Genomic DNA, 26581 nt, shown 5'->3' with positions numbered 1-26581 from the left:
TCCTCAGGATAGGTCTTTTCAAGACCAAAAATAAACCTAAGTTTCGTCCCTTTCGCAGAAACGGATCAGCCCCAAGGGCTACGTCCTCTAAGCAGGAAGGTAATACTTCTCAAGCCAATCCAGCCTGGAGACCTATGCAAGGCTGGAACAAAGGAAAGCAGGCCAGGAAACCTGCCACTGCTACCAAGACAGCATGAAATGCGGGCCCCCGATCCGGGACCGGATCTGGTGGGGGGCAGACTCTCTCTCTTCGCTCAGGCTGGGGCAAGAGATGTTCTGGACCCTTGGGCGCTAGAAATAGTCTCCCAAGGTTATTCTCTGGAGTTCAAGGGGCTTCCTCCAAGGGGGAGGTTCCACAGGTCTCAGTTGTCTTCAGACCACATAAGAAGACAGGCATTCTTACATTGGGTAGAAGACCTGCTAAAAATGGGAGTGATTCATCCTGTTCCATTAGGAGAACAAGGGATGGGGTTCTACTCCAATCTGTTCATAGTTCCCAAAAAAGAGGGAACGTTCAGACCAATCTTAGATCTCAAGATCTTGAACAAGTTTCTCAAGGTTCCATCGTTCAAGATGGAAACCATTCGAACACTTCTTCCTTCCATCCAGGAAGGTCAATTCATGACCAAGGTGGATTTCAAGGATGCGTATCTACATATTCCTATCCACAAGGAACATCATCGGTTCCTAAGGTTTGAATTCCTGGACAAGCATTTCCAGTTCGTGGCGTTTTCTTTCGGATTAGCCACTGCTCCTAGGATTTTCTCATAGGTACTAGGGTCCCTTCTGGCGGTGCTAAGACCAAGGGGCATTGCTGTAGTACCTTACTTGGACGACATTCTGATTCGAGCGTCGTCCCTTCCTCAAGTAAAGGCTCACACGGACATTGTCCTGGCCTTTCTCAGATCTCACGGATGGAAAGTGAACGTGGAAAAGAGTTCTCTATCTCCGTCAACGAGGGTTCCCTTCTTGGGAACTATAATAGACTCCTTAGAAATGAGGATTTTTCTGACAGAAGCCAGAAAAACAAAACTTCTAGACTCTTGTCGGATACTTCATTCCGTTCCTCTTCCTTCCATAGCGCAGTGCATGGAAGTGATAGGTTTGATGGTAGCGGCAATGGACATAGTTCCTTTTGTGCGCATTCATCTAAGACCATTACAACTGTTCCTGCTCAGTCAGTGGAATGGGGACTATTCAGACTTGTCTCCGAAGATACAAGTAAATCAGAGGACCAGAGACTCATTCCGTTGGTGGCTGTCCCTGGACAACCTGTCACAAGGGATGACCTTCCGCAGACCAGAGTGGGTCATTGTCACGACCGACGCCAGTCTGATGGGCTGGGGCGCGGTCTGGGGATCCCTGAAAGCTCAGGGTCTTTGGTCTCGGGTAGAATCTCTTCTACCGATAAATATTCTGGAACTGAGAGCGATATTCAATGCTCTCAAAGCTTGGCCTCAGCTAGCGAGGGCCAAGTTCATACATCAACCATCAGGGGGGAACAAGGAGTTCCCTAGCGATGGAAGAAGTGACCAAAATCATTCTATGGGCGGAGTCTCACTCCTGCCACCTGTCTGCTATCCACATCCCAGGAGTGGAAAATTGGGAAGCGGATTTTCTGAGTCGTCAGACATTGCATCTGGGGGAGTGGGAACTCCATCCGGAAATCTTTGCCCAAGTCACTCAACCGTGGGGCATTCCAGACATGGATCTGATGGCCTCTCGTCAGAACTTCAGAGTTCCTTACTACGGGTACAGATCCAGGGATCCCAAGGCGGCTCTAGTGGATGCACTAGTAGCACCTTGGACCTTCAAACTAGCTTATGTGTTCCCGCCGTTTCCTCTCATCCCCAGGCTGGTAGCCAGGATCAATCAGGAGAGGGCGTCGGTGATTTTGATAGCTCCTGCGTGGCCACGCAGGACTTGGTATGCAGATCTGGTGAATATGTCATCGGCTCCACCATGGAAGCTACCTTTGAGACGAGACCTTCTTGTTCTAGGTCCGTTCGACCCACTCCAGCTGACTGCTTGGAGATTGAACGCTTGATCTTATCAAAGCGAGGGTTCTCAGATTCTGTTATTAATACTCTTGTTCAGGCCTGAAAGCCTGTAACCAGAAAATTACCACATAATTTGGTATATCTGTTGGTGTGAATCTGCAGGATTCCCTTGGGACAAGGTTAAGATTCCTAAGAGTCTATCCTTCCTTCGAGAAGGATTGGAAAAAGGATTATCTGCAAGTTCCTTGATGGGACAGATTTCTGCCTTGTCTGTGTTACTTCACAAAAAGCTGGCAGCTGTGCCAGATGTTCTAGCCTTTGTTCAGGCTCTGGTTAGAATCAAGCCTGTTTACAAAATTTTGACTCCTCCTTGGAGTCTCAACCTAGTTCTTTCAGTTCTTCAGGGGGTTCCGTTTGAACCCTTACATTCCGTTGATATTAAGTTATTATCTTGGAAAGTTTTGTTTTTGGTTGCAATTTCTTCTGCTAGAAGAGTTTCAGAATTATCTGCTCTGCAGTGTTCTTCTCCTTATCTGGTGTTCCATGCAGATAAGGTGGTTTTGTGTACTAAACCTGGTTTTCTTCCAAAAGTTGTTTCTAACAAAGACATTAACCAGGAGATAGTTGTGCCTTCTTTGTGTCCTAATCCAGTTTCAAAGAAGGAACGTTTGTTGCACAACTTGGATGTAGTTCGTGCTCTCAAATTTTACTTAGCAGCTACTAAGGTTTTCAGACAAACTTTGTCTTTGTTTGTTGTTTATTCTGGTAAACGGAGAGGTCAAAAAGCAACTTCTACCTCTCTCTCCTTCTGGATTAAAAGCATTATCCGATTGGCTTATGAGACTGCCGGACGGCAGCCTCCTGAAAGAATCACAGCTCACTCCACTAGGGCTGTGGCTTCCACATGGGCCTTCAAGAACGAGGCTTCTGTTGATCAGATATGTAAGGCAGCGACTTGGTCTTCACTGCACACTTTTTCTAAATTTTACAAATTTGATACTTTTGCTTCTTCTGAGGCTATTTTTGGGAGAAAGGTTTTGCAAGCCGTGGTGCCTTCCATTTAGGTGACCTGATTTGCTCCCTCCCTTCATCCGTGTCCTAAAGCTTTGGTATTGGTTCCCACAAGTAAGGATGACGCCGTGGACCGGACACACCTATGTTGGAGAAAACAGAATTTATGTTTACCTGATAAATTACTTTCTCCAACGGTGTGTCCGGTCCACGGCCCGCCCTGGTTTTTTTAATCAGGTCTGATAATTTATTTTCTTTAACTACAGTCACCACGGTAACATATGGTTTCTCCTATGCAAATATTCCTCCTTAACGTCGGTCGAATGACTGGGGTAGGCGGAGCCTAGGAGGGATCATGTGACCAGCTTTGCTGGGCTCTTTGCCATTTCCTGTTGGGGAAGAGAATATCCCACAAGTAAGGATGACGCCGTGGACCGGACACACCGTTGGAGAAAGTAATTTATCAGGTAAACATAAATTCTGTTTTTTATGCTTGATTCTACCTCATTGGAAACTACAGAAATAAATTGTAGTATTTGGCTGTCTGTGAGGTTCCCTTGTAAGGTTGTGATGAATTATCACTTTTTACATATTACAGAAATGTGTCAGCTATGCAACAGTTTTTTTTCTATTACTGGCCCTTTACCCTTTTCTGATATGATACAGTACGCCTCATTCTTTTTCTCTGACTCTTGACTCAGACACTGGACAGTTGACCAAATCTCAGAACTCTCTGTTCATAATAAAAATATGACCTCAGTGTTTACTGGTAAGATCAATATATGCAGCTGTGACTAGAGTGATTTTGGATGTTAAAGTCCAGTCTCCAAAATAGCTCGAGTGTTGCCTGACTAAATCGAATTAAAGGGACATTGTAGTAGAAAAAGCTGACATGATCCAGTTCGGTAGAGCATATAAATTTTGCAGTGCTTAAAGGGACATGAAACACAAATTTCTCTCATGATTCAGCTAGTACATGTGATTTTAAACAGTTTTCCAATTTACTTCTGTCAAATTTGTTTTGTTCTCTTGGTATCCTTTGTTGAAAAGTATACCTGGGTAGGCTCAGGAGCTGTTGATTGGTGGCTACACATATATGCCTCATTATTTTCTCACCTGTGTTCAGCTAGTTCCCAGTAGTGCATCCCTTCTTCAACAAAGAAAATATAGCAAATTCGATAATTGAAGTAAATTTGAAAGTTGTATTCTCTATCTGAGTATACAAAAGAAATATTCCAGTTTTATGTCTTTTTAAGTTTTGCCCAAGGGTTATACCCATATAGGGCAAAGTTTTGCTTGAAATCGGTAGAGAAGGTCAGAAAGCGCTTGCAGCTGCTGAGAAGAGTGAGTAGTATAAAACTGATGTGCTCTAATGAAGTAGAGCTTGTTACGTTTGCTCCTCAGTGTTCCTTTAAAGGGACAGTCAAGTATAAATTAAACTTTCATTATTCAGATAGAACTTTTAATTTTAATTGACTTTCCAATTTACTTTTATCATCAAATTTGCTTTTTTCTCTTGGTATTCTTAGTTAAACTATATGCTAATTTCTAAGCTTTTGAGGGCTGCCTCTTATCACATGCTTTTTAAATCTCTTTTCAACACAAAGAGACAGAAAGTACACGTGGGCTATATAGATAACACTGTGTTCAGGCACAGAAAGTTATTTAAGATCTAGCACAAAACAATGCTAAATTTAAGACAATAGATAATAAACAGTCACAGTCATGTGATCAGCGGGCTGGAAGAAGGTTCCTAGATACATGGTAATCACAGAGGTAAAAAGTACATTAATATAACTGTGTTGGTTATGAAAAACTGGGGAATGAGTAATAAAGGGATTATCTATCTTTTAAAACAATAATGATTCTATGGTTGACTGTCCCTTTAATTTGACCGTCTTGAAAGTAAAATTCTGATGTGCATCTTTTGAAGGTCTTGGTAACCTTTGTCTCACTTAGGGCCGATGATATAAAATTCTCTGGAGAGATTATATAAGAAATCTCGTCAGTACTGAGAGGTCATTAAAAAAAATAAAATAATATGTATATAGAAAGATAAATGTTTATAGAAAGATACATTTTAACTTTAGCTTTTTATCTCACTATACAAGGTTCTGTATAAGGAGAAACATATTATAATCAGTGTTCCCTAGAAGGCCAGTTTTGTGAGTAGCCCAGCAATAAAACAGTTAATAAGAGAACCATACCTTGCAGTCTGCATTGTGCATTCTTTCCTAATTGAAGGGGGTTGTCCCCTAATTAACTGTTTCACTGCTGGGCTGCTCACAACACTGGCTTTAGAGGGAACACTGATTATCATATAATCGAGGCCCTTAGTCCAGTAACTGATGCAGGCAAGCATGTCTCTTTGCTCCTTTCCCATGAACTGTAGATAAGTTTGTGTTCACACAGTTTTATAGAAGTTATATGTAATCTGAGCCGGGATACATAGAATAAATGTATTAAAGGTACATAAAACTTCTCCTGCCATGTAGTGCCCCAAACATGTGCACGCTACCTATTTAGATATCTCTTCAACAAAGAATAGCATGAGAACAAAGCACATTTGATAATAGAAGTACATTTGAAACTATTTTTAAAATTGTATGCTCTCTCTGAATCATGAAAGAAATATTTGGGTTTCATGTCTCATTAATAAATCATTGCATCACTACGTTCAGCTCTGTTACAATAGAACCTTATAGAGTAAGCATGCCTTTTTTTTTTAATAATAAATAAAGTGCACCCTATTCTGGTTTAGCTTTCAACAAAGAATACCAAGAGAATAAAGCAAGTTTGATGATATAAGTAAATTGCAAAGTTTGTTTAAAATTCAGTGCCCTATCTGAATCATGAAATTTTAATTTTGACTTTACTGTCCCATGCTACCTAACTCCCTAGAGTAGGGGCTGTCAATCACTTCTGGGGGGGGTTAATTGACAGTGGTCTGAGCCTGCAGCCGAAGGTGCTCCAAAACTGCATTTGCAACGTCTTAAATAGAGCCCTATATCCGAGAACATATCCAAACACCTTGAAGGCGAAGCAGCTTTCATTGCAGGCCTTCTTAAAGGGACAGTCTACACCAGAATTGTTATTGTTTTAAAAGATAGATAATCCCTTTATTACCCATTCCCCTGTTTTGCATAACCAACACAGTTATAATAATACACGTTTTACCTCTGTAATTACCTTGTATCTAAGCCTCTGCAAACTAACACCCTCTATTGGTGAAAAACTGTCAAAATGCATTTAGATAAGATGTGGCCCCCAAGGTCTAAGAACTTAGCATATGAATCTCCTAGGTTTAGCTTTCAACTAAGAATACCAAGAGAACAAAGCAAAAATGGTGATAAAAGTATTGGAAAGTTGTTAAAATGACATGCGCTATCTGAATCATGAAAGTTTATTTTGGAGTAGACTGTCCCTTTAAAGTGAATATAAATTTTGATGCTAAAGTGCCCGGTTTTTAAAAATTCGATTAAAAACAGGGGCACTTTAATAATTCATCAAAATTTACATTTCACTCCTGTTGTGAGAAAAAACTTACCTTTTAATCTTCACAGCAGCTCCAGCTTCCTCCAGTCGTTGCAAGCCATTTCTGACGTCAGAAATGATGGATAGGTTATCCTCCAATCACTGCTTCCCCCCCCCCCCGGGGGAATCAGTGTCTGATTCAACGCCGTGATTGGAGGAAGCCGGATTCCTCATTTTAGACCCAGGAAGAGGCTTTGCGATGGGCGGAGGAAGCTGGAGCTGCTGTGAAGATTAAAAGGTAAGTTTTTTTTTTTCTCAACACGAGTGAAATGTAAATTTTGATGAATTAAAGTGCCCCTGTTTTTAATCAAATTTTTAAAAACCGGGCACTTTAGCATCAAAATTGACATTGACTGGAAATATATCACAAGCCTTCACTATGCACAGAGAGCTGTTAATTTTATATATATATGTGTATGTGTATATTTTTATATATATATATATATATATATATATATATATATATATATATATATATATATATATATATATATATATGTATATGTATATATATATATATATGTGTGTGTGTGTGTATATTTATATATATATATGTATATATATGTGTGTGTGTGTGTGTATATTTATATATATATGTATATATGTGTGTGTGTGTATATTTATATATATATATATATATATATATATATATATATATATATATATGTATATATATATATATATATATATATATATATGTATATATGTGTGTGTGTGTATATATATATATATATACACCCACGCACAACTCTACATAGAAGAGGCCATCATAAGATCTGAGTGTCCAAGGTCTTCCAATAGGGTTATGCCGTTATGATAACTCTGAAAACTCCATGGCTATAATGGTAGAAGCTATTAGCTATGTGGTTCATAAAGAATGCTTTGTATAAAGAATGAATCTGAGAAAGCAATTTATGAAAATTGCCAATGGAACTTTTTTGTTTTTCAGTGGGTACATAGTGGGTACATAGTAATTGAAGGGGAGGAGCAGCTTTATATAAACATAAAAATGAAGAGTTAAAGGGACTGTAAACACCCAAAATGTTATTGTTTAAAAATATAGATAACCCTTTTATTACCCATTCCCCAGTTTTGCATAACCAACACTGTTATAGAAATTTACTTTATACCTCTGTGATTGCCTGTATCTAAGCCTCTGTAGACTGCCTCCTTATCTCAGTGCTTTTGACAGACTTGCATTTCAGGCAATTAGTGCTGACTCATAAATAACTCTACAGGCATAAGCACCATGTTATCTATATGGCACACATGAACTGTTGTTTAGCTGGGAAAAACTTTAAAAATGCAGAGATAAGTCGGTGATAAGAGTCGGATCTCAAGGGCTTACAAAATAGCATATGGGCCTACCTAGGTTTAGCAAGAGAACAAAGCAAATTTGATGATAAAAGTAAATTGGAAAGTTGTTTAAAATTGCATGCCCTATCTGAATCATTTAATTTTAATTTGAACTTCACTGTCCCTTTTAACTATATTTCAACTTAATTTTTATTATTCCTGATATTGGCTAAATTAAATTAAACTTTTTTTATGCTAGTATGAAAAAGTTATTCTAAGTGGATCTTGTTTTTTTTTTAATACCATGTGACAGGTGTGCCCAGAATATAGACCGTTATCTTGTAAATAAATCTAAGTGCTGACCATTTTGTAAGGTTATGGGATTTTGCTGGTGCCCTTTACGATAAGGTAGCAAGTTAAATGGAACGGGACAATATGCAATGTTTTTTCCTTCAGAGCTATGAGTTGATTAACCTAATTTATTTTTCTCTTACTTTTTCCAGCTACTTGCAACTATTTTAATCCAGTATGAGCGAATGAAAGGAGCACAATCGTCTGGTGTATTGTTGAATTTTTGGATTATAGCTGTTCTTTGTGCCATAATAATCTTTAGGTCAAAGGTTATGAATTACCTAATTCCGGTGAGTTTTCTAATCAGCTTGACAATTATCTTCTGTAAATAGAACTGTTTAGGAATGTCTGATACATGTGTTTATTCATGTGTTTTTTACATGCTTAACCTCTTTGTGGCTGTTAAACACATAGTTGAATGCAAGCAATAGAGCAGTAATAAAATGTTCTAGCACTTTTATGTCCCTTTAAATAGATGGTCCTTTATGGTATTACAGGAAGAATCAATGTTTGTAAACGGAGTCAATATATTTTGCAAGGATCTATGTTGTCGTTTGGGTTTTATTTTTTTTAATTTTTTATTGCGGTTTAAAAATGATTAGCATATAAATACTATGAGTACAAAGTTCTAAGATACTTACAAAACAGTATCAAAGCACTGAAATTATAATGTCACCATAGCATCATACTTTATAAACCAATGAGAAATTACACCTTGATCCCACTAGTTAAAATGAACATCAATTGTTTTTAAAAACAGAGATAATTTTGAGCAACTTTCCATAATCGATGGCTTTTACATAATAAGGAAAAACAAGTAGATTTTCCCTAATGATAAATTGTGGGCACTCTTGGACTGATTGTGTTTTTTTCCCCATTATTTATATAAATGAACTATACTCATCCATTTTATATTTTGAATACAGGTATTTGTATTCGGCCCCCAAAAATCAACCTTTTTGCTGCTTAAAATATATAAAATAGCTGTTTTAAAGCTAAATCGTCCTTCTTGGTAAAATGTACATCACCCTAACATGAAAAGATGGGGAAACATTGCAAATGCCGTAACTTTTGTGTGTGTCTTTCCCATTACAGGGTGCTACTATCAATAATATATTCCGGGATACCACCTTCTATATATACTTTGCACTGGTGTTAGTGGAACTAATATTATCAACCATACCTGACCATCCTCCACTCTTCTCTGAAAGAGTCAACGACCCAGTAAGTGATATAGTATATTCTAGCTAAGTGTTTCTCAAACTTTATGATTCACGTACCCCTGCAAGCATACATTTTTGCCCTATGTACCACCCCACGTAAATATTATTAGTTTTAAAAAATTAGGCAATTGTGTACATGGGATATGACAAGCCCTCAGGCAGAACTGCCTTTCACTTTCTGTGATGAGATTTTCTTTCATGTAATTGTCAAGAGTCCATGAGCTAGTGACATATGGGATATACAATCCTATCAGAAGGGGTAAAGTTTCCCAAACCTCAAAATGCCTATAAATACACCCCTCCCCCTCTTCTGTGATATGCGCTTCTCAGCATTTTGAAGCCCGATTCCTCTGAGTACAGTGAATGTCAGAGGGATGTGAAGGGAGTATCACCTATTGATTCTATGGTTTTCCTCGTGGGAAATCTTTTCATAGGTTCTCTGTTATCGGTCGTAGAGATTCATCTCCTACCTCCCTTTTCAGATCGACGATATACTCTCATATTTTATTACCTCTACTGATAGCCAAACCAGTACTGAAACAGTTATCTGCTATATGTGGATGGGTGTCTTTCGGAAAGTATATTTTCATTACTTAAGACACTCTCAGCTATGGTTTGGCACTTTATGTATTAATGTAAAGTTCTAAATATATGTATTGTACTTATATTTGCCATGAGTCAGGTTTATGTATATTTCTTCTATAAGGTACGACAAGTCCACAGATTCATCCTTTACTTGTGGGATATTATCCTCCTGCTAACAGGAAGTGGCAAAGAGCACCACAGCAGAGCTGTCTATATAGCTCCACCCCCCAGTCATTCTCTTTGCCTACTCTAAGTACTAGGAAGGGTAAAGTGAAAGAGGTGATAAAATATTAGTTTTTAATTTCTTCAAGCAAGAGTTTTTTGTTTTAAATTGTACCGGTGTGTACTATTTACTCTCAGGCAGCAGATGGATGAAGACTTCTGCCTGGAGGATGATGATCTTAGACTTTTTCACTAAGATCCAGTGCAGTTGGGGAGCTGTCTGGGGATCTCTGACAGCACAAGGGGTTTGGAAATCTCAAGAGGCGAGGTTACCAATCAATATTTTAGAACTCCGTGCTATTTTCAGGGTTCTTCAGATTTAGCCTCTGTTAAAGAGATAACCGTTAATTTGTTTTCAGACAGACAATAACACAACTGTGGCATATGTCAATCATCAGGGTGGGACTCAGTCCCCTAGCTATGAAAGAGGTATCTTGGATACTTTATTTGGCAGAATCCAGCTCTTGTCTAATTTCTGTGGTACATACCCAGGTGTAGACAATTGGGAAGCAGATTATCTCAGCCGTCAGACTTTACATCCGGGGGAGTGGTCGCTCCATCCAGATGTATTTTTTCAGATTGTTCAGATGTGGGGTCTTCTTGAAATAGATCTGATGGCTTCACATCTAAACAAGAAACTTCCCAGGTACCTGTCCAGGTTGGTAAAACCAAGGAACTGCTATCTTCCCGCCTCTTGTTCTTCCAAGAGTGATCTCCAAGATCATCATGGAACGATCGTTTGTGTTTCTGGTAGCACCAGCATGGCCTCACAGGTTCTGGTATGCGGACCTTGTGCAGATGTCCAGTTGCCAACCTTGGCCACTTCCTTTAAGACCAGACCTTCTGTCTCAAGGGCCGTTTTTCCATCAGGATCTCAAATCATTAAATTTGAAGGTATGGAAATTGAACGCTTAATGCTTAGTCATAGAGTTTTCTCTGACTCAGTGATTAATACTATGTTACAGGCTCGTAAATCTGTCTCTAGGAAGATTTATTATCGGGTTTGAAAGACTTATTTTTCTTGGTGTTCTTCTCATAAATTCTCCTGGCATTCATTTTAGAATTCTTAGAATTTTTCAGTTTTTTCAGGATGGTTTGGATAAAGGTTTGTCTCCAAGTTCATTGAAGGGACTAATCTCTGCTCTTTCGGTTTTATTTCACAGAAAGATTGGTAAACTGCCTGATATTCACTGTTTTGTACAGGCTTTGGCCCATATAAAGCCTGTCATTATATCAATATCTCCTCCTTGGAGTCCTAATTTGGTTTTGAAGGCTTTACAGGGTCCTCCTTTTGAGCCTATGCGTTCCTTGGACATTACACTACTTTCTTGGAAAGTGTTGTTCCTTTTAGCCATCTCTTCTGGTAGAAGAGTTTACGAATTATCTGCTCTTTCTTGTGAGTCTCCTTTTCTGATTTTCCATCAGGATAAAGCAGTTTTGCGGACTTCATTTAAATTTCTACCTAAGGTTGTGAATTCTAACAACATTAATAGGGGAATTGTTGTTCCCTCTTTGTGTCCTAATCCTAAGAATTCTTTGGATAGATCCTTACATTCTCTGGATGTTGTAAGAGCTCTGAAATATTATGTTGAAGCTACTAAAGATTTGAAGAAGACTTCTAGTATATTTGTTGTCTTTTCTGGTTCTAGGAAAGGTCAGAAAGCTTCTGCTATTTCCTTGGTTAAAGCTTTTGATTTATCAGGCTTATTTGGAGTCGGGTCAGGCCCCGTCTCAGAGAATCACCGCTCATTCTACTAGATCAGTCTCCACTTCGCTTTTAAGAATGAAGCTTCAGTTGATCAGATTTGCAAAGCAGCAACTTGGTCTTCTTTGCATACTTTTACTAAATTCTACAGTTTTTATGTATTTGCCTCTTCGGATGCAGTTTTTGGTAGAAAAGTTCCAGTTTCAGTTTGATTCCTCTGCTTTTGTTTTTTTTTCTTTTCAATTATGAGAAACTTATTTTTTGGGTTGTGGATTAATTTTTTTCAGTGGAAAATGGCTGTTATTATTTTTTTATCCCTCCCTCTCTAGTGACTCTTCTGTGGAGTTCCACATCTTGGGTATTACAATCCCATACGTCACTAGCTCATGGATTCTTGCCAATTACATGAAAGAAAACATAATTTATGGTAAGAACTTACCTGATAAATGAATTTCTTTCATATTTGCAAGAGTCCATGAGACCCACCCTTTTTATGGTAGCTATGATTTGTTGTATAAAGCACAATTATTTCCAGTTCCTTTTCTTTTTAAAGACACAATGAGTCCACGGATTTCATCCTTGTGGGATTACGCCTCCTGGTCAGCAGGAGGAGGCAAAGAGCACCACAGCAGAGCTGTTATATAGCTCCTCCTTTCCCTCCCACTCAAGTCATTCTCTTTGCCTGCGTTAGTAATAGGAGATGGCAAAGTGAGGTGTTAGTAAAGATTCTTCAATCAAGAGTTTATTATTTTTAAAGTAGTGCCATGGAGTGCTACTTTGTTCCAGGGTGTAGCCTAGACCAGATCAGTCTCTACAGTAGAGCTTTTGGTGGCTTTAAAGCAATAGGAACTAGTGGGACATAATTCTCACTGCGCCTCCTATACTCTGTTGCTGCCCTGATACAAATAGCCTAAGCACTGTTTTCTCAGGCTGATTTCTTTCCACAGGGCTATGAGAGGGCGAGGACCTCTTACACCTGCTGGGCTGGCCTGCTGTCGGTCAGCATCTGAGGTAAGTGCTAAATTTATTTATTCTGGGGAGAACTCTCAGAAGAAAGTGGGTACTATAATTACTGTGGTATATTTACTTATGCTGGGATACTATTCCCTCTGGTATAGAGGGTGTATTTAGACAGCCATAAGTACAGGCACAGGGCTGGGAGAAGGCTGAAAGTTTGTGTACATGTTTTGTGGCACAATTTTTCAGGATGGTGGTTGCGGTTCATATTTTTCATTATGCTCCGTTGTTGGGTTCTACGTTACGCCCACGATGGGCAGGGTTATGTTCTGCGCGCTGTTTTTCTCCATTGCGCATTCTTCAGCTCACAGAGAGGACGTTCATACACGTGGCTCTGCTACCGCATGGCTTTCTGTTAGTTTAGACAGGCGGTTGCAGAGTTTGTTGTGTACTTGTCTTCCGGATCGTTCTGCAATATCATCCGGTCTGACAGCGATCTGTGGGGCAGCTAGGCACCTCAGCAGAGTTGCTGAGGTGTAAAGGTGTCTTAGTGCATCAGTTTTTAGTATTTTTCTACTGCTGAATTTCGTTTTTTAGCTGCAGTAAAAAAGAGGAAAAAAGATGACTGTTTGAAATTTAAAGCTACAGTATCATTTTTTTGTTAAAAGTCCTTCCTCAAGACAAGAGAAATAAACAAAAGGGACGACAAGATAATTTTCGTTCCTCTCGAAATTTCGAGGGAAATTCCTTATCTTCCTGCTCCAGACAGGAGGGAAGCTTTTCCCAATCTAAGTCCACTTGGAGACCCAATCATTGGACCAAGGGTAAACAGTCACAGAAGCCAGCTGCTGAATCCAAGTCAACATGAAGGACATGCCCCCGACCCAGGTCCAGATCTGGTAGGGCGCAGACTTTCTTTCTTCGCTCAAGGTTTGGAGGCGGGTTGTCCAAGATCCCTGGGCTAAAGAGAGAGTGTCTCAGGGATACAAGCTGGAATTCAAAACTTTTCCTCCTCGGGGGAGATTTCTTCTTTCCAGATTATCTGCAAACCAGACAAAGAAAGAGGCATTCTTACACTGTGTAAGAGACCTTGCTTCCTTGGGAGTAATTATTCCAGTTCCTGCCCAGGAACACGGGCAGGGTTTTTATTCAAATCTGTTTGTGGTTCCCAAGAAAGAGGGAAATCTCAGACCGATATTAGATCTCAAGAGTCTAAACAAGTTTCTCAGGGTCCCATCATTCAAGATGGAGGCAATTCGTACTATTCTGCCATTGATCCAGGAGGGTCAATTCATGACGACAGTGGATTTAAAGGACGCGTATCTTCATGTTTCTATCCACAGAGATCATCCCAAGTTTCTGAGATTTGCCTTTCTGGACAAGCATTTTCATTTTGTGGCTCTTCCATTCGGTTTAGCCACGACTCCCAGAATTTTCACAAGGGTCCTGGGGTCTCTGCTACCGGTTTTAAGACCGCGGAGCATTGCAGTGGCGCCCTATCTGGAAGACTTTCTAATACAGGCGCCGTCTTGCCTTCTAGCAAGAGCTCATAAAGACATAGTGCTAGCCTTCCTGAGGTCCCACGGGTGGAAGGTAAATCTGGAAAAGAGTTCCCTAGCTCCAAGGACAAGGGTAACTTTCTTAGGAACTCTAATAGATTCTGTATTAATGCAGATTTTTCTGACAGAAGTCAGGAAATCAAAGATTATAGAGACCTGTCAAGTTCTTCGGTCTACGCCTCGACCATCAGTAGCTCAGTGTTTGGAGGTAATCGGACTGATGGTGGCAGCAATGGACATCATTCAGTTTGCTCGGTTCCATCTCAGACCGTTGAAATTAAACATGCTCAGGCAGTGGAATGGAGATTATGCAGACTTGTCTCCTCCAATAATCCTGGATCAGGAGACAAGGGACTCTCTTCAGTGGTGGAAGTCTCGGGATCAGCTCTCCCAGGGAACTTGCTTTCGCAGACCGTCCTGGGTGATTGTGACAACAGATTCCAGCCTTCTGGGCTGGGGTGCGGTCTGGGGTCCCAGGAAGGTTCAGGGAGTATGGACTCGAGCTGAGTCTGCTCTCCCCATCAACATCCTGGAACTGAGGGTGATCTTCAATTCTCTTTTGGCCTGGCCACAGTTGGCCTTGGCTCAGTTTATCAGATTTCAGTCGGACAACATAACAGTGGCTTACATCAATCATCGGGGCATCGGGGAGGAACGAGGAGTTCCTTAGCGATGACAGAGGTAGCTAAAATAATTAGGTGGGCAGAAGCCCACTCTTGTTCTCTGTCGGCGATCCACATCCCAGGAGTTGACAATTGGGAGGCAGATTTCCGGAGCACACAGACTTTTCATTCAGGCGAGTGGGAACTTAATCCGGTAGTAATCTCCAGTCTGGTTCTCGGATGGGGGCATCCGGAATTGGATCTCATGGCTTCTCGCCAGAATGCCAATCTTCCCAGATATGGGTCGTGGTCAAGGGATCCTCAGGTGGAGCTGATAGATTCTCTGGCGGTTCCTTGGTCCTTCAGTCTTACATACCTGTTTCCTCCGTTTGTACTTCTGCCTCGGGTCATTGCTCGAATCAAACAGGAGATGGCTCCGGTGATTCTTATCGCTCCTGCTTGGCGTCGCAGGATTTGGTGTGCAGATCTGGTAGACATGTCATTTCTACTACCTTGGAGACTTCCGTTGAGGAAGGACTTTCTCATCCAAGGACCCTTCCTTCACCCAAATCTAGTTTCTCTGAAGCTGACTGCTTGGAGATTGAACACTTAATCTTTTCCAAGCAAGGTTTCTCTGATTCAGTAATAGATACCTTAATTCAAGCACGTAAGCCTGTAACTAGGAAGATTTACCATAAGATATGGCGCGAATATCTTTATTGGTGTGAATCCAGGGGCTATTCATGGAGTAGAGTTAGGATTCCCAGAATTTTGTCTTTTCTCCAAGAAGGATTGGAGAAGGGTTTATCAGCGAGTTCCCTAAAGGGTCAGATCTCTGCTTTATCTATTTTGTTACACAAACGTCTGGCAGATGTACCAGATGTTCAATCTTTTTGTCAAGCTTTGAGTAGAATCAGGCCTGTGTTTAAACCAATTGCTCCTTCATGGAGTTTGAATTTAGTTCTTAAAGTTCTTCAAGGGGTTCTGTTTGAACCTATACATTCTATAGATATTAAGTTGTTGTCTTGGAAAGTTTATTTTTCATTCGGACAAGGTGGTGTTACGTACTAAACTTGGTTTTCTTCCTAAGGTTGTCTCAGACAAGAACATTAATCAGGAGATTGTTGTGCCTTCCTTGTGTCCTAATCCTTCTTCTCAGAAGGAAAGGGCTTCTGCATAATTTGGATGTAGTCCGTGCTTTGAAGTTTTACTTACAGGCAACTAAGGATTTTCGTTAGTCTTCCTCTCTGTTTGTAATTTTCTCTGGAAAAATATAAGGGTCAGAAAGCTTTGGCTACCTCTTTCTTTTTGGTTGAGGAGTATCATCCGCTTTGCATATGAGACTGCTGGACAGCAGCCTCCTGAAAGAGTTACGGCTCATTCCACTAGGGCGGTTGCTTCCTCATGGGCATTCAAAAATGAGACTTCAGTTGAGCAGATTTGCAAGGCTGCAACTTGGTCTTTTCTTCACACTTTTTCTAAATTTTACAAATTGATACCTTTGCCTCGGCTGAGGCAGTTTTCGGGGAAAGGTTCTTCAGGCAGTGGTGCCTTCCGTTTAGGTTCCCTGTCTTGTCCCTCCCTTTTCATCCATGTTCTCTAGCTTTGGTATTGTATCCCACAAGTAAGGATGAAATCTGTGGACTCATTGTGTCTTTAAAAAGAAAAGAAAATTTATGCTTACCTGATAAATTTTGTTTCTTTTTAGACACGATGAGTCCACGGCCCGCCCTGTTCTATGAGACAGGTTATTAATTTGTTAAACTTCATACACCTCTGTACCTTGGCTTTTCCTTTCTCTTCCTAACTTTGGTCGAATGACTGGAGTGGGAGGGAAGGGAGGAGCTATATAACAGCTCTGCTGTGGTGCTCTTAGCCGTTTCCTGCTGACCAGGAGGTGTAATCCCACAAGTAAGGATGAAATCCGTGGACTCATTGTGTCTAAAAAGAAACAAATGTATCGGGTAAGCATAAATTTTCTTTTTTTGACGCTTTTTACTCCTTTTTCTATCACCCCACTACTTGGCTATTCGTTAAACTGAATTGTGGGTGTGGTGAGGGGTGTATTTATAGGCATTTTGAGGTTTGGGAAACTTTGCCCCTCCTGGTAGGAATGTATATCCCATGCGTCACTAGCTCATGGACTGTTGCCAATGAGTTCTTACATAAATTATGTTTTTTTTTATTTTTTTTTAATATAACTTTTTCTGCAGGTCATTTTAAAATGAAATTTAATTTTGGTACTTTTCCATTAACGGACCACCACTCTGTTGGTGAATACAGTATGCCAGCAGATGGTGCTATAGAGTTTTTGTCTGTTAGTGGAAATGTACCATTGTTTTCAGAAGCATAATTTCCCCCTCAAGTGCTTGATTCTCTTTTCCTGCATTGTTCTTGTGGATCTTATGCTTGTCACACTTAGTGGGGTGCTCCGCTGATCCTCTTACATCCACCCCAAGTGAACCTTGGAGAATAACTATTATCATTTTTATTTGTATAGCGCCACAAAATGCTGTAGTGCTGGGTACAGAGATAGGTGTATACAAGAACAAGGGCTTGTGATAGGATAGAAAAACATAAGACTCTACAGATCTAGTACCAGAGGAACTAGCCCTGCATTCGAAGAGCTTACAGTCTACAAGTTAAAGGGAATGACGTTTTGCCCCTCTTGAACCTCGCTGTCAGAGGCAAAAAAGATAGTGGGGATGGGTGAATTTCTTCACCCATGGTTACTTTTTCCATTAATGGACCAAAACTCTATAGCGCCATCTGCACAGTGATATACACTTTTTCACAGTGACATACACTTTGTCACAGTGACATACACTTTGTCACAGTGACATACACTTTGTCACAGTGACATACACTTTGTCACAGTGACATACACTTTGTCACAGTGACATACACTTTGTCACAGTGACATACACTTTGTCACAGTGACATACACTTTGTCACAGTGACATACACTTTGTCACAGTGACATACACTTTGTCACAGTGACATACACTTTGTCACAGTGACATACACTTTGTCACAGTGACATACACTTTGTCACAGTGACATACACTTTGTCACAGTGACATACACTTTGTCACAGTGACATACACTTTGTCACAGTGACATACACTTTGTCACAGTGACATACACTTTGTCACAGTGACATACACTTTGTCACAGTGACATACACTTTGTCACAGTGACATACACTTTACCTCGCACTTTCTATCTGACAAACTTTTAAAACGGTGTTTATCAACAGCATTTCACAAATGTCACCAGCCAGATTATAAAACATCCCCTACCTGAGTGCAGGTGAGTCAGTCACAGTAAGTGAGCAGCTTTCCATTCAGGCAGAGTTTGAAACAGGTAATCACCAGCACTGTAAGAAGCTTATAAAAAACTTTTATTGGATATACATAAAAAGCGACGTTTCGGGGCTTAACCCCTTAGTCATGCCCCGAAACGTCGCTTTTTATGTAAATCCAATAAAAGTTTTTTTTATAAGCTTCTTACAATGCTGGTGATTACCTGTTTCAAACTTTGACTTTGGGGTATATGCAGCTAACCCTATACACTGTGCACTGTATCACATAGTAGTGCTGTATCCCAAAGAATGGTCCATTCATGCAGGGAATTAGATCCTGGCCTGTTAGGGGGGCTTGAGGGTAGAACTGACTGAGTAACATTGATTTCTGTGATAAATTGAATGTTAACTTTAGCTGCAACAGGGAAAAAAAAATAATGAAAGGTGAAGTGCTGGAGAGTACCCCTTGACAAAGCTCCAGGTACCCCAGGGGTACATTTGCAACAAGTTGTGAAACAAAGCTCTAGCTAGACAGTCTGAGAATTTTTTTTCTGCTTGTTGTCATCTCTATTCACGTTGGTACAGTTGTTGTATAATAAGATCCTGAGGAAGGTTGAACGATTCTCCACTCGCACCAACATCTGCAGTGAGAAAGATTTGGAATATTTTTAGATTTTTGCTGGCAAGTGGCGACTGACTCGATGTTCAGCACTTTTTATTTATATTCTGAAACGTTTTATTTATGTAGCAACAGCATTACCCAAACTCTTGACTTAAGTTAGTATTAACTTAAATTTGACAGTAGAGATTAAATAATTCTTTTCTAAACCAACATGCATTAGAGTTCTTCCTCTTTGCCTAATAAAAAGACAATGCAATAGCGCATACTCTGAATTTCAAATAAACAGTAGATTTGTTTCCCCTGACAAATTTGTTTTTTCTACCATTTTCTGAGCCCCTGTATCATGTGACGGACATCATCCAGTCACAGACTAGTATAAGTATACCCTGTAAACTTGTGCACATGCTCAGTAGGATCTTGTTCCCCAGAAAGTGTGTTTATAAAAAGACTGTGCAAAAATTGATAATGGAAGTAAATTGGAAATTGTCTTAGAACTGCATGTTCTGTCTGATTGATAAAAGTTTATTTTGACTTGAATGTCCCTTTAAGGAAGAGAACTAAAGAGATTACATTGTTTTTAATGGTGAATCTAATAGGCTGCTGAGCCGGTCAGGGGTGGCTTACTTGTGTTGCAACCAATTGTAAGCCTTGTTCAGTTCTTGAGTGGAGGTGCATTTCTCATTTTTAGTTGACTCTAGAGGCCTGATGATGAAAAAAATCTGTCCCTCAGTGTTTAACCCCTCTACAACTGTCAAACACCTTGTTCTTGTTATGCAATTCAAGCAATAATTCATGTATTGTCATGTCTAATATCTGGGGTGTAATTCTACATAAATGGCTTCAGTGAAGCTTTACAAATAAAGATTATATCATCATCAAGGGCTTGTATAGTTTGTAAGAAGTTATCTGCCAGGAATGAACAATAACTCAGCTTGTTCTATGGCCTGGTTACCACCTGGGAGTAGCTTCTTTTAGCCCGATTGCACTTTTCACAGAGGAAAACGTTCATGAAGTATATCAGTCTGATCTCATCTAATAAAACAAGGTCAGTTCAGCCCAGAATACCTGGCAACTCTCCTATGAACAAGGCTGAAAGAACCCTCTGGGGTTGCTATTTCCCTTGTTAAAAGGAGAATTGCCTGGTGTTTTGGGGTTGGACTGATCTTGTTAGGTGAAATCAGACTGATATACTTCAGAAAAGTTCTCCTCTGTGAAAAGCACAATTGGGCTAAAAAAAGCTTCTCCCAAGTGGTAACTGGGCCATACAACAAGCTATTGAGCTGTTTGTTCCTGGCAGACAACTTCTCTTTCTGATTTATACTTGGATAGTTTTAAGCCATGAACCTCACAGACATAGCAGTAGATATCTTTCTGTAGATATGAATCCATTACAGATTGCTTTGCCTTTGTATTTTTATTAGAAGCTTCTAGATAGAAGATCATTTAACATATTTCACTGGGTTAGTTTGGGCGGCTGGTGTCTCTGTCCTGAGCCTTTTCTTTGCTTTCAGATGAAGGGCACGATGATCTAAAGTTAGTGGAGATTAACTAAGAAGTCTCGTCAGTACTGTGAGAGGTCCCTCAAAGAATTTTAGAACAGCAAATTTTAGCTTCAGAGTTGTTTATATTGCAGGTTCTGGGTGTGAAGGAGAGACCCCTACATTAAAATATAATACTCAAAAAAAGCCTCCAAAGATTTTGTGATTTTTCTTCATGCTGAGTTTTTGATCAACAGGCCCTTAAAGGGATAGTCAAGTCAAAATTAAACTTTCAGGATTCAGGTAGAGCAGCAATTTTAAGCAACTTTCTAATTTACGCCTATCATCAATTTGTCTTTGTTCTCTTGGTCTTCATTTTAAAAAGCTGGCATGTAAGCTTAAAGGGACACTAAACCCAACTTTTTTCTTTCATGATTCAGATAGAGAATACAATTTTAAGCAACATCCCAATGTACTTCTATTATCTAATTTGATTAAATCTTTATATATTCTTTGTTGAAGGCATAGCAATGCACATGGGTGAGCCAATCACACAAGGCATCTGTGTTCAGCTACCAATCAGCAGCTACTGAGCATATCTAGATTCAGCATAGGATATTAAGAGAATGAAGCAAATTAGATAATAGAAGTAAATTAGAAAGTTGTTTAAAATGTCATGCTCTTTCTAAATCATGAAATACAAAAATTGGGTTTCATGACCCTTTAAGAGCCAGCCCATTTTTGGTTCAGAACAGAACAAAGAAAAATTGATATTGGGAGTAAATTAGAAAGTTTGTTAAAATTGCTGCTGTATCTGAATCATGATAGTTTAATTTTAACTAGACTGTCCCTTTTAATCACCTTGTTGGATATGCAGGTAACATTTTCCATGTCAGAGTGGTGGGAGGGCCTCATTTTCTCTGACATCATATCGTTGGTGCTTTTTACACACTTCTAACCCTATTATTATTACTATTATTATTGCTACTACCGATACTAAATCTGCCTGGTGCATATTTTATTAGTTCTCAGGGAATGCTTCAGACGCATGATCCTTGGAAATCATTAATAACAATATATTCTAAAACTTAAAAAAAAACGTTATTCTCCAGTTAATCAACACATTGCAGTTGAGCTGCTGCTTTAGTCTAGCTACCTAATTTGAAATCTAATTAAATTTCAAAATGACCAGCAGAAAGTTTTCACTCAAAAAAAACAAAAACCTCTTTACAGAAAGTTAAAAAAACGACTTCTGCCTCTGGGATTCCCTGTCCATCTGGGTGTAATTCTTTAAAATAGCACTGTTTTGCAATAAATGTAATAAACTGTTAACAGATGTTTAACTCCATTACTAAGCCCTAAAACAGAGAAGGCAAATGTTTGTAAGATTGCTACTTACATAGCCCTGCTTGCACCCCGTCTGCCTGAACCTTCTGCTCATGTGCTTGAATCCTGATGATGTCACCACAAGTGTGCACGTTCCTAAGGCTACTATTGCACATGTAGGGCTTTCATGCACATGCTAACAGAGCTAGTGCACAAATAAATTACTTAGCGTGTCTACGCTATGGGCTCGATTTATCAAGCCCTTTAGCCCCCTACAAGAGAACCTGCAGTCAGTATTTATCAATCAGCGGTCATTAGACCACTGCTTCCTAACCTCTTCTCCACACCTATTTGGCTGTGCACAGGCAGGGGGCGGTGTTGCACGCACGCGCAAAGTAGCGCTAGTGTGCAATGCTGAATTCCGGCAACGGATTACTGACAGCCACAGGCGAGCTGGGGCGGACAGGGGCGAATATGTGGAATATTTCATCCTATTGGCTGGGGGCGCGATAGCTACATTTGCTAGCTCTGCCCCTTTTCTAAGGGCATCCCGGCATCGCCTGACAAACATGCTACCATGGGAAAGTATATGGTAAATACTAACTTTTATAATTCTATTTTTTGGAGTTAGTGTGATCATTTATTAGTTTCATCCAGGTTCTTTTTAAAACGTTTTTTATTTTATGGGTGAACACTGCCTCTCTAAATCGCTGCTTTCAAGCTGTTTGATGTCAACCTCTGTAAATGCTTCAAAGTTACAAATGGGGAAAAAAAGTGACACATGAGAAAGGAATTTGTGTGGGTTTGAAATGCATTACAAGTCGTTTAAAGGGATTAGTAGCAACGTGGAACATAAACTAATTGGTTACGTGTTTGTTATTAATGGTCATCTGATGTTGCACATCAGTAATATTTAGAAAAAAAAATGATCCTGGATTCAGAGTGACACAACTTGAAACTAAAACATTATAAAGTGGTTAAAATCAGGTTCGAATAAGTTAGACAACCGAGGCATTACAGAGACATTCTTATATGAAAAGGTCATTTTGGCATTTCTAGCACTAGAAAACTGTGGGGATTAAAGAGACAGTAAACACCTTGTTATTAAAACACATTTCTGTTGTGTTGCTATAGAATTCCATATCAGCCAAGTCGTAATGCTTTAAAACAAATTAAAGAGACAACATTTTTATTTTATGATTCAGATAGAGAATACAATTTTCAACAACTTTCCATTTTACTTATATTATCTAATTTGTTTCATTCTCTTGGTATCCTTTGTTGAAGCGGCAATGCACTACTTGGAACTAGCTGAACACATCGGGTGAGCCAGTAACATAAGGCATAGAAGTGTAACCACCAATCAGCAGCTCATGAGTCTACCTAGGTATCCTTTTTAACAAATGGCACCAAGAGAATTAAACAAATTGGAAAGTTGTTTAAATTGACACTGAACCCAAATGTTTTCTTCAGTGATTCAGATAGATCATGAAATTTTAAGCAACTTTCTAATTTACTCCTATTATCAATTTTTCTTCGTTCTCTTGCTATCTTTATGCATTCAGTGTCCCTTTAAATTTGTATGCTCTATCTGAATCATGAAAGAAAACATGTGGGTTTCATGTCCCTTTTAACATGCATTTATTAGCCAATCGGGGCAGATATGTACTTGTAGGAGGGTTAACATTGATAAGTCAGCAGGTACGTTTCAAGTTTTGAGAATTCGAAATTGCTCAATTTTCAGAGCTAAATGACATAATAAATATAAGTAGTTTCATTATGCATGTGTTGACTGTAAAGTTTAGCACACAGGCAGGCGCCGGCTGTGTCCTGCTTGGGAGCTGCAGTACTTGTCACTACTGCGCATGGCTTTACCTGTTGTGGGAGCTAAACACTGTTATCTATAGTCAGTATTGCAGAAGTTTATACTTTTTGTGTGTGGCATTTGTTTTCAAGCTTATTCTTTATTTGAATTTCCAGCTGCCCAAGAAATAATTCAAAATAAGTAATAACCTATAAATTACATATCCTCAGTTGAGAATATTCGTAGGTCTATCTGCACCCCTGTAGATCAGTTTATGGTGTCTACACCTGTGGCACAGACACTTTACCTGAAAATAATAGGCATAAACTTATCTGTTCAGGGGTGCGTACAACTTATTTTAAGGGACAGTCCAGTCAAAATTAAACTGTCATGTTTCAGATAGGGGATGTGATTTTAAACATATTTCTCTTGTTAAGTGTATCCAGTCCACGGATCATCCATTATTTGTGGGATATTCTCCTTCCCAACAGGAAGTTGCAAGAGGATCACCCACAGCAGAGCTGCTATATAGCTCCTCCCCTAACTGTCATACCCAGTCATTCTCTTGCAAGCCTCAACCAAGATGGAGGTCGTAAGAGGAGTGTGGTGTTTTATACTTAGTTTATTCTTCAATCAAAAGTTTGTTATTTTTAAATGGTGCCGGAGTGTACTGTTTATCTCAGGCAGTATTTAGAAGAAGAATCTGCCTGCGTTTTCTATGATCTTAGCAGAAGTAAGTAAGATCCATGGCTGTTCTCACATATTCTGAGGAGTGAGGTAACTTCAGAGAGGGAATGGCGTGCAGGTTTTCCTGCAATAAGGTATGTGCAGTTAATATTTTTCTAGGGATGGAATTTGCTAGAAAATGCTGCTGATACCGAACTAATGTAAGTAAAGCCTTAAATGCAGTGATAGCGACTGGTATCAGGCTTATTAATAGAGATACATACTCTTATAAAAATGTAATATAAAACGTTTGCTGGCATGTTTAATCGTTTTTATATGTATTTGGTGATAAAACTTATTGGGGCCTAGTTTTTTTCCACATGGCTGGCTTGAATTTTGCCTAGTAACAGTTTCCTTAGGCTTTCCACTGTTGCAATATGAGTGGGAAGGGCCTATTTTAGTGCTTTTCTGTGCAGATAAAATTACTGACACAGACATCTAGCTTCTTCCTGCGTGATCCAGGACATCTCTGGAGGGCTCAAAAGGCTTCAAAGTCGTTTTTGAGGGAGGTAAAAAGCCACAGTAGAGCTGTGGCAGTTGTTGTGACTGTTTGAAAAAAAACAAAAAAACAAAAAAAAAAACGTTTTTGTCTTTTATTATTCAGTTTTTTGTATTAAGGGGTTAATCATCCATTTGCAAGTGGGTGCAATGCTCTGCTAACTTGTTACATACACTGTAAAAATTTTGTTAGTGTAACTGCCTTTTTTCACTGTTATTTCAAATTTTGACAATTTGTGTTTCTTAAAGGTGCAGTAACATTTTTTATATTGCTTGTAAACTTGTTTAAAGTGTTTTCCAAGCTTGCTAGTCTCATTGCTAGTCTGTTTAAACATGTCTGACACAGAGGAAACTACTTGTTCATTATGTTTGAAAGCCATGGTGGAGCCCCATAGGAGAATGTGTACTAAATGTATTGATTTCACCTTAAACAGTAAAGATCAGTCTTTAACTATAAAAGAAATATCACCAGAAGATTCTGACGAGGGGGAAGTTATGCCGACTAACTCTCCCCACGTGTCAGACCCTTCGCCTCCCGCTCAGGGGATGCACGCTAATATGGCGCCAATTACATCAGGGACGCCCATAGCGAATACCATGCAGGACATGGCTGCAATCATGAATAAAAACCCTGTTAGAGGTATTATCCAGGTTGCCTGAATTAAGAGGCAAGCGCAATTGCTCTGGGGTTAGGAGAAATACAGAGCTCGCAGATGCTGTAAGGGCCATGTCTGATACTGCGTCACAATATGCAGATCATGAGGACGGAGAGCTTCAGTCTGTGGGTGACATCTCTGATTCGGGGAAACCTGATTCAGAGATTTCTAATTTGAAATTTAAGCTTGAGAACCTCCGTGTGTTGCTTGGGGAGGTATTAGCTGCTCTGAATGACTGTAACACAGTTGCAGTACCAGAGAAATTGTGTAGGCTGGATAAATACTATGCGGTACCGGTGTGTACTGATGTTTTTCCTATACCTAAAAGGCTTACAGAAATTATTAGCAAGGAGTGGGATAGACCGGGTGTGCCTTTTTCCCCACCTCCTATATTTAGAAAAATGTTTCCAATAGACGCCACTACACGGGACTTATGCCAGACGGTCCCTAAGGTGGAGGGAGCAGTTTCTACTTTAGCAAAGCGTACTACTATCCCGGTTGAGGACAGTTGTGCTTTTTCAGATCCAATGGATAAAAAATTGGAGGGTTACCTTAAGAAAATGTTTATTCAACAAGGTTTTATTTTACAGCCCCTTGCATGCATTGCGCCTGTCACGGCCGCGGCGGCGGCATTCTGGTTTGAGGCCCTGGAAGAGGCCATCCATACAGCTCCATTGACTGAAATTATTGACAAGCTTAGAACACTTAAGCTAGCTAACTCATTTGTTTCTGATGCCATTGTTCATTTGACTAAACTAACGGCTAAGAATTCCGGATTCGCCATCCAAGCGCGTAGGGCGCTATGGCTTAAATCCTGGTCAGCTGACGTGACTTCAAAGTCTAAATTACTCAACATTCCTTTCAAGGGGCAGACCTTATTCGGGCCTGGTTTGAAGGAAATTATTGCTGACATTACTGGAGGTAAGGGTCACACCCTTCCTCAGGACAGGGCCAAAGCAAAGGCCAAACAGTCTAATTTTCGTGCCTTTCGAAATTTCAAGGCAGGTGCAGCATCAACTTCCTCTGCTTCAAAACAAGAGGGAACTTTTGCTCAATCTAAGCAGGCCTGGAAACCTAACCAGTCCTGGAACAAAGGCAAGCAGGCCAGAAAGCCTGCTGCTT

The 26581-nt window shown here is 39.8% G+C and overlaps 1 protein-coding gene across 3 annotated transcripts in view; it reads left to right on the top strand.

The window, feature by feature from the left end:
• Positions 1-26581, top strand: part of ABCC1 (ATP binding cassette subfamily C member 1) — a 465761-nt gene that overhangs the window by 156821 nt on the left and 282359 nt on the right. For all 3 annotated transcript variants that reach the window (XM_053695266.1, XM_053695265.1, XM_053695264.1), the window contains exons 4-5: positions 8345-8482; positions 9288-9416. In XM_053695266.1, coding sequence (XP_053551241.1) covers positions 8345-8482; positions 9288-9416 — 267 coding nt within the window. The remainder of the gene's footprint in view (positions 1-8344; positions 8483-9287; positions 9417-26581) is intronic.

This window comes from Bombina bombina, chromosome 11, assembly GCF_027579735.1.
Source record: "Bombina bombina isolate aBomBom1 chromosome 11, aBomBom1.pri, whole genome shotgun sequence".
In the NCBI taxonomy this organism is placed as follows: domain Eukaryota; kingdom Metazoa; phylum Chordata; class Amphibia; order Anura; family Bombinatoridae; genus Bombina; species Bombina bombina.
The sequence above is the reverse complement of the archived record's forward strand: the minus strand, read 5'-3'. Positions and strand labels throughout refer to the sequence as shown.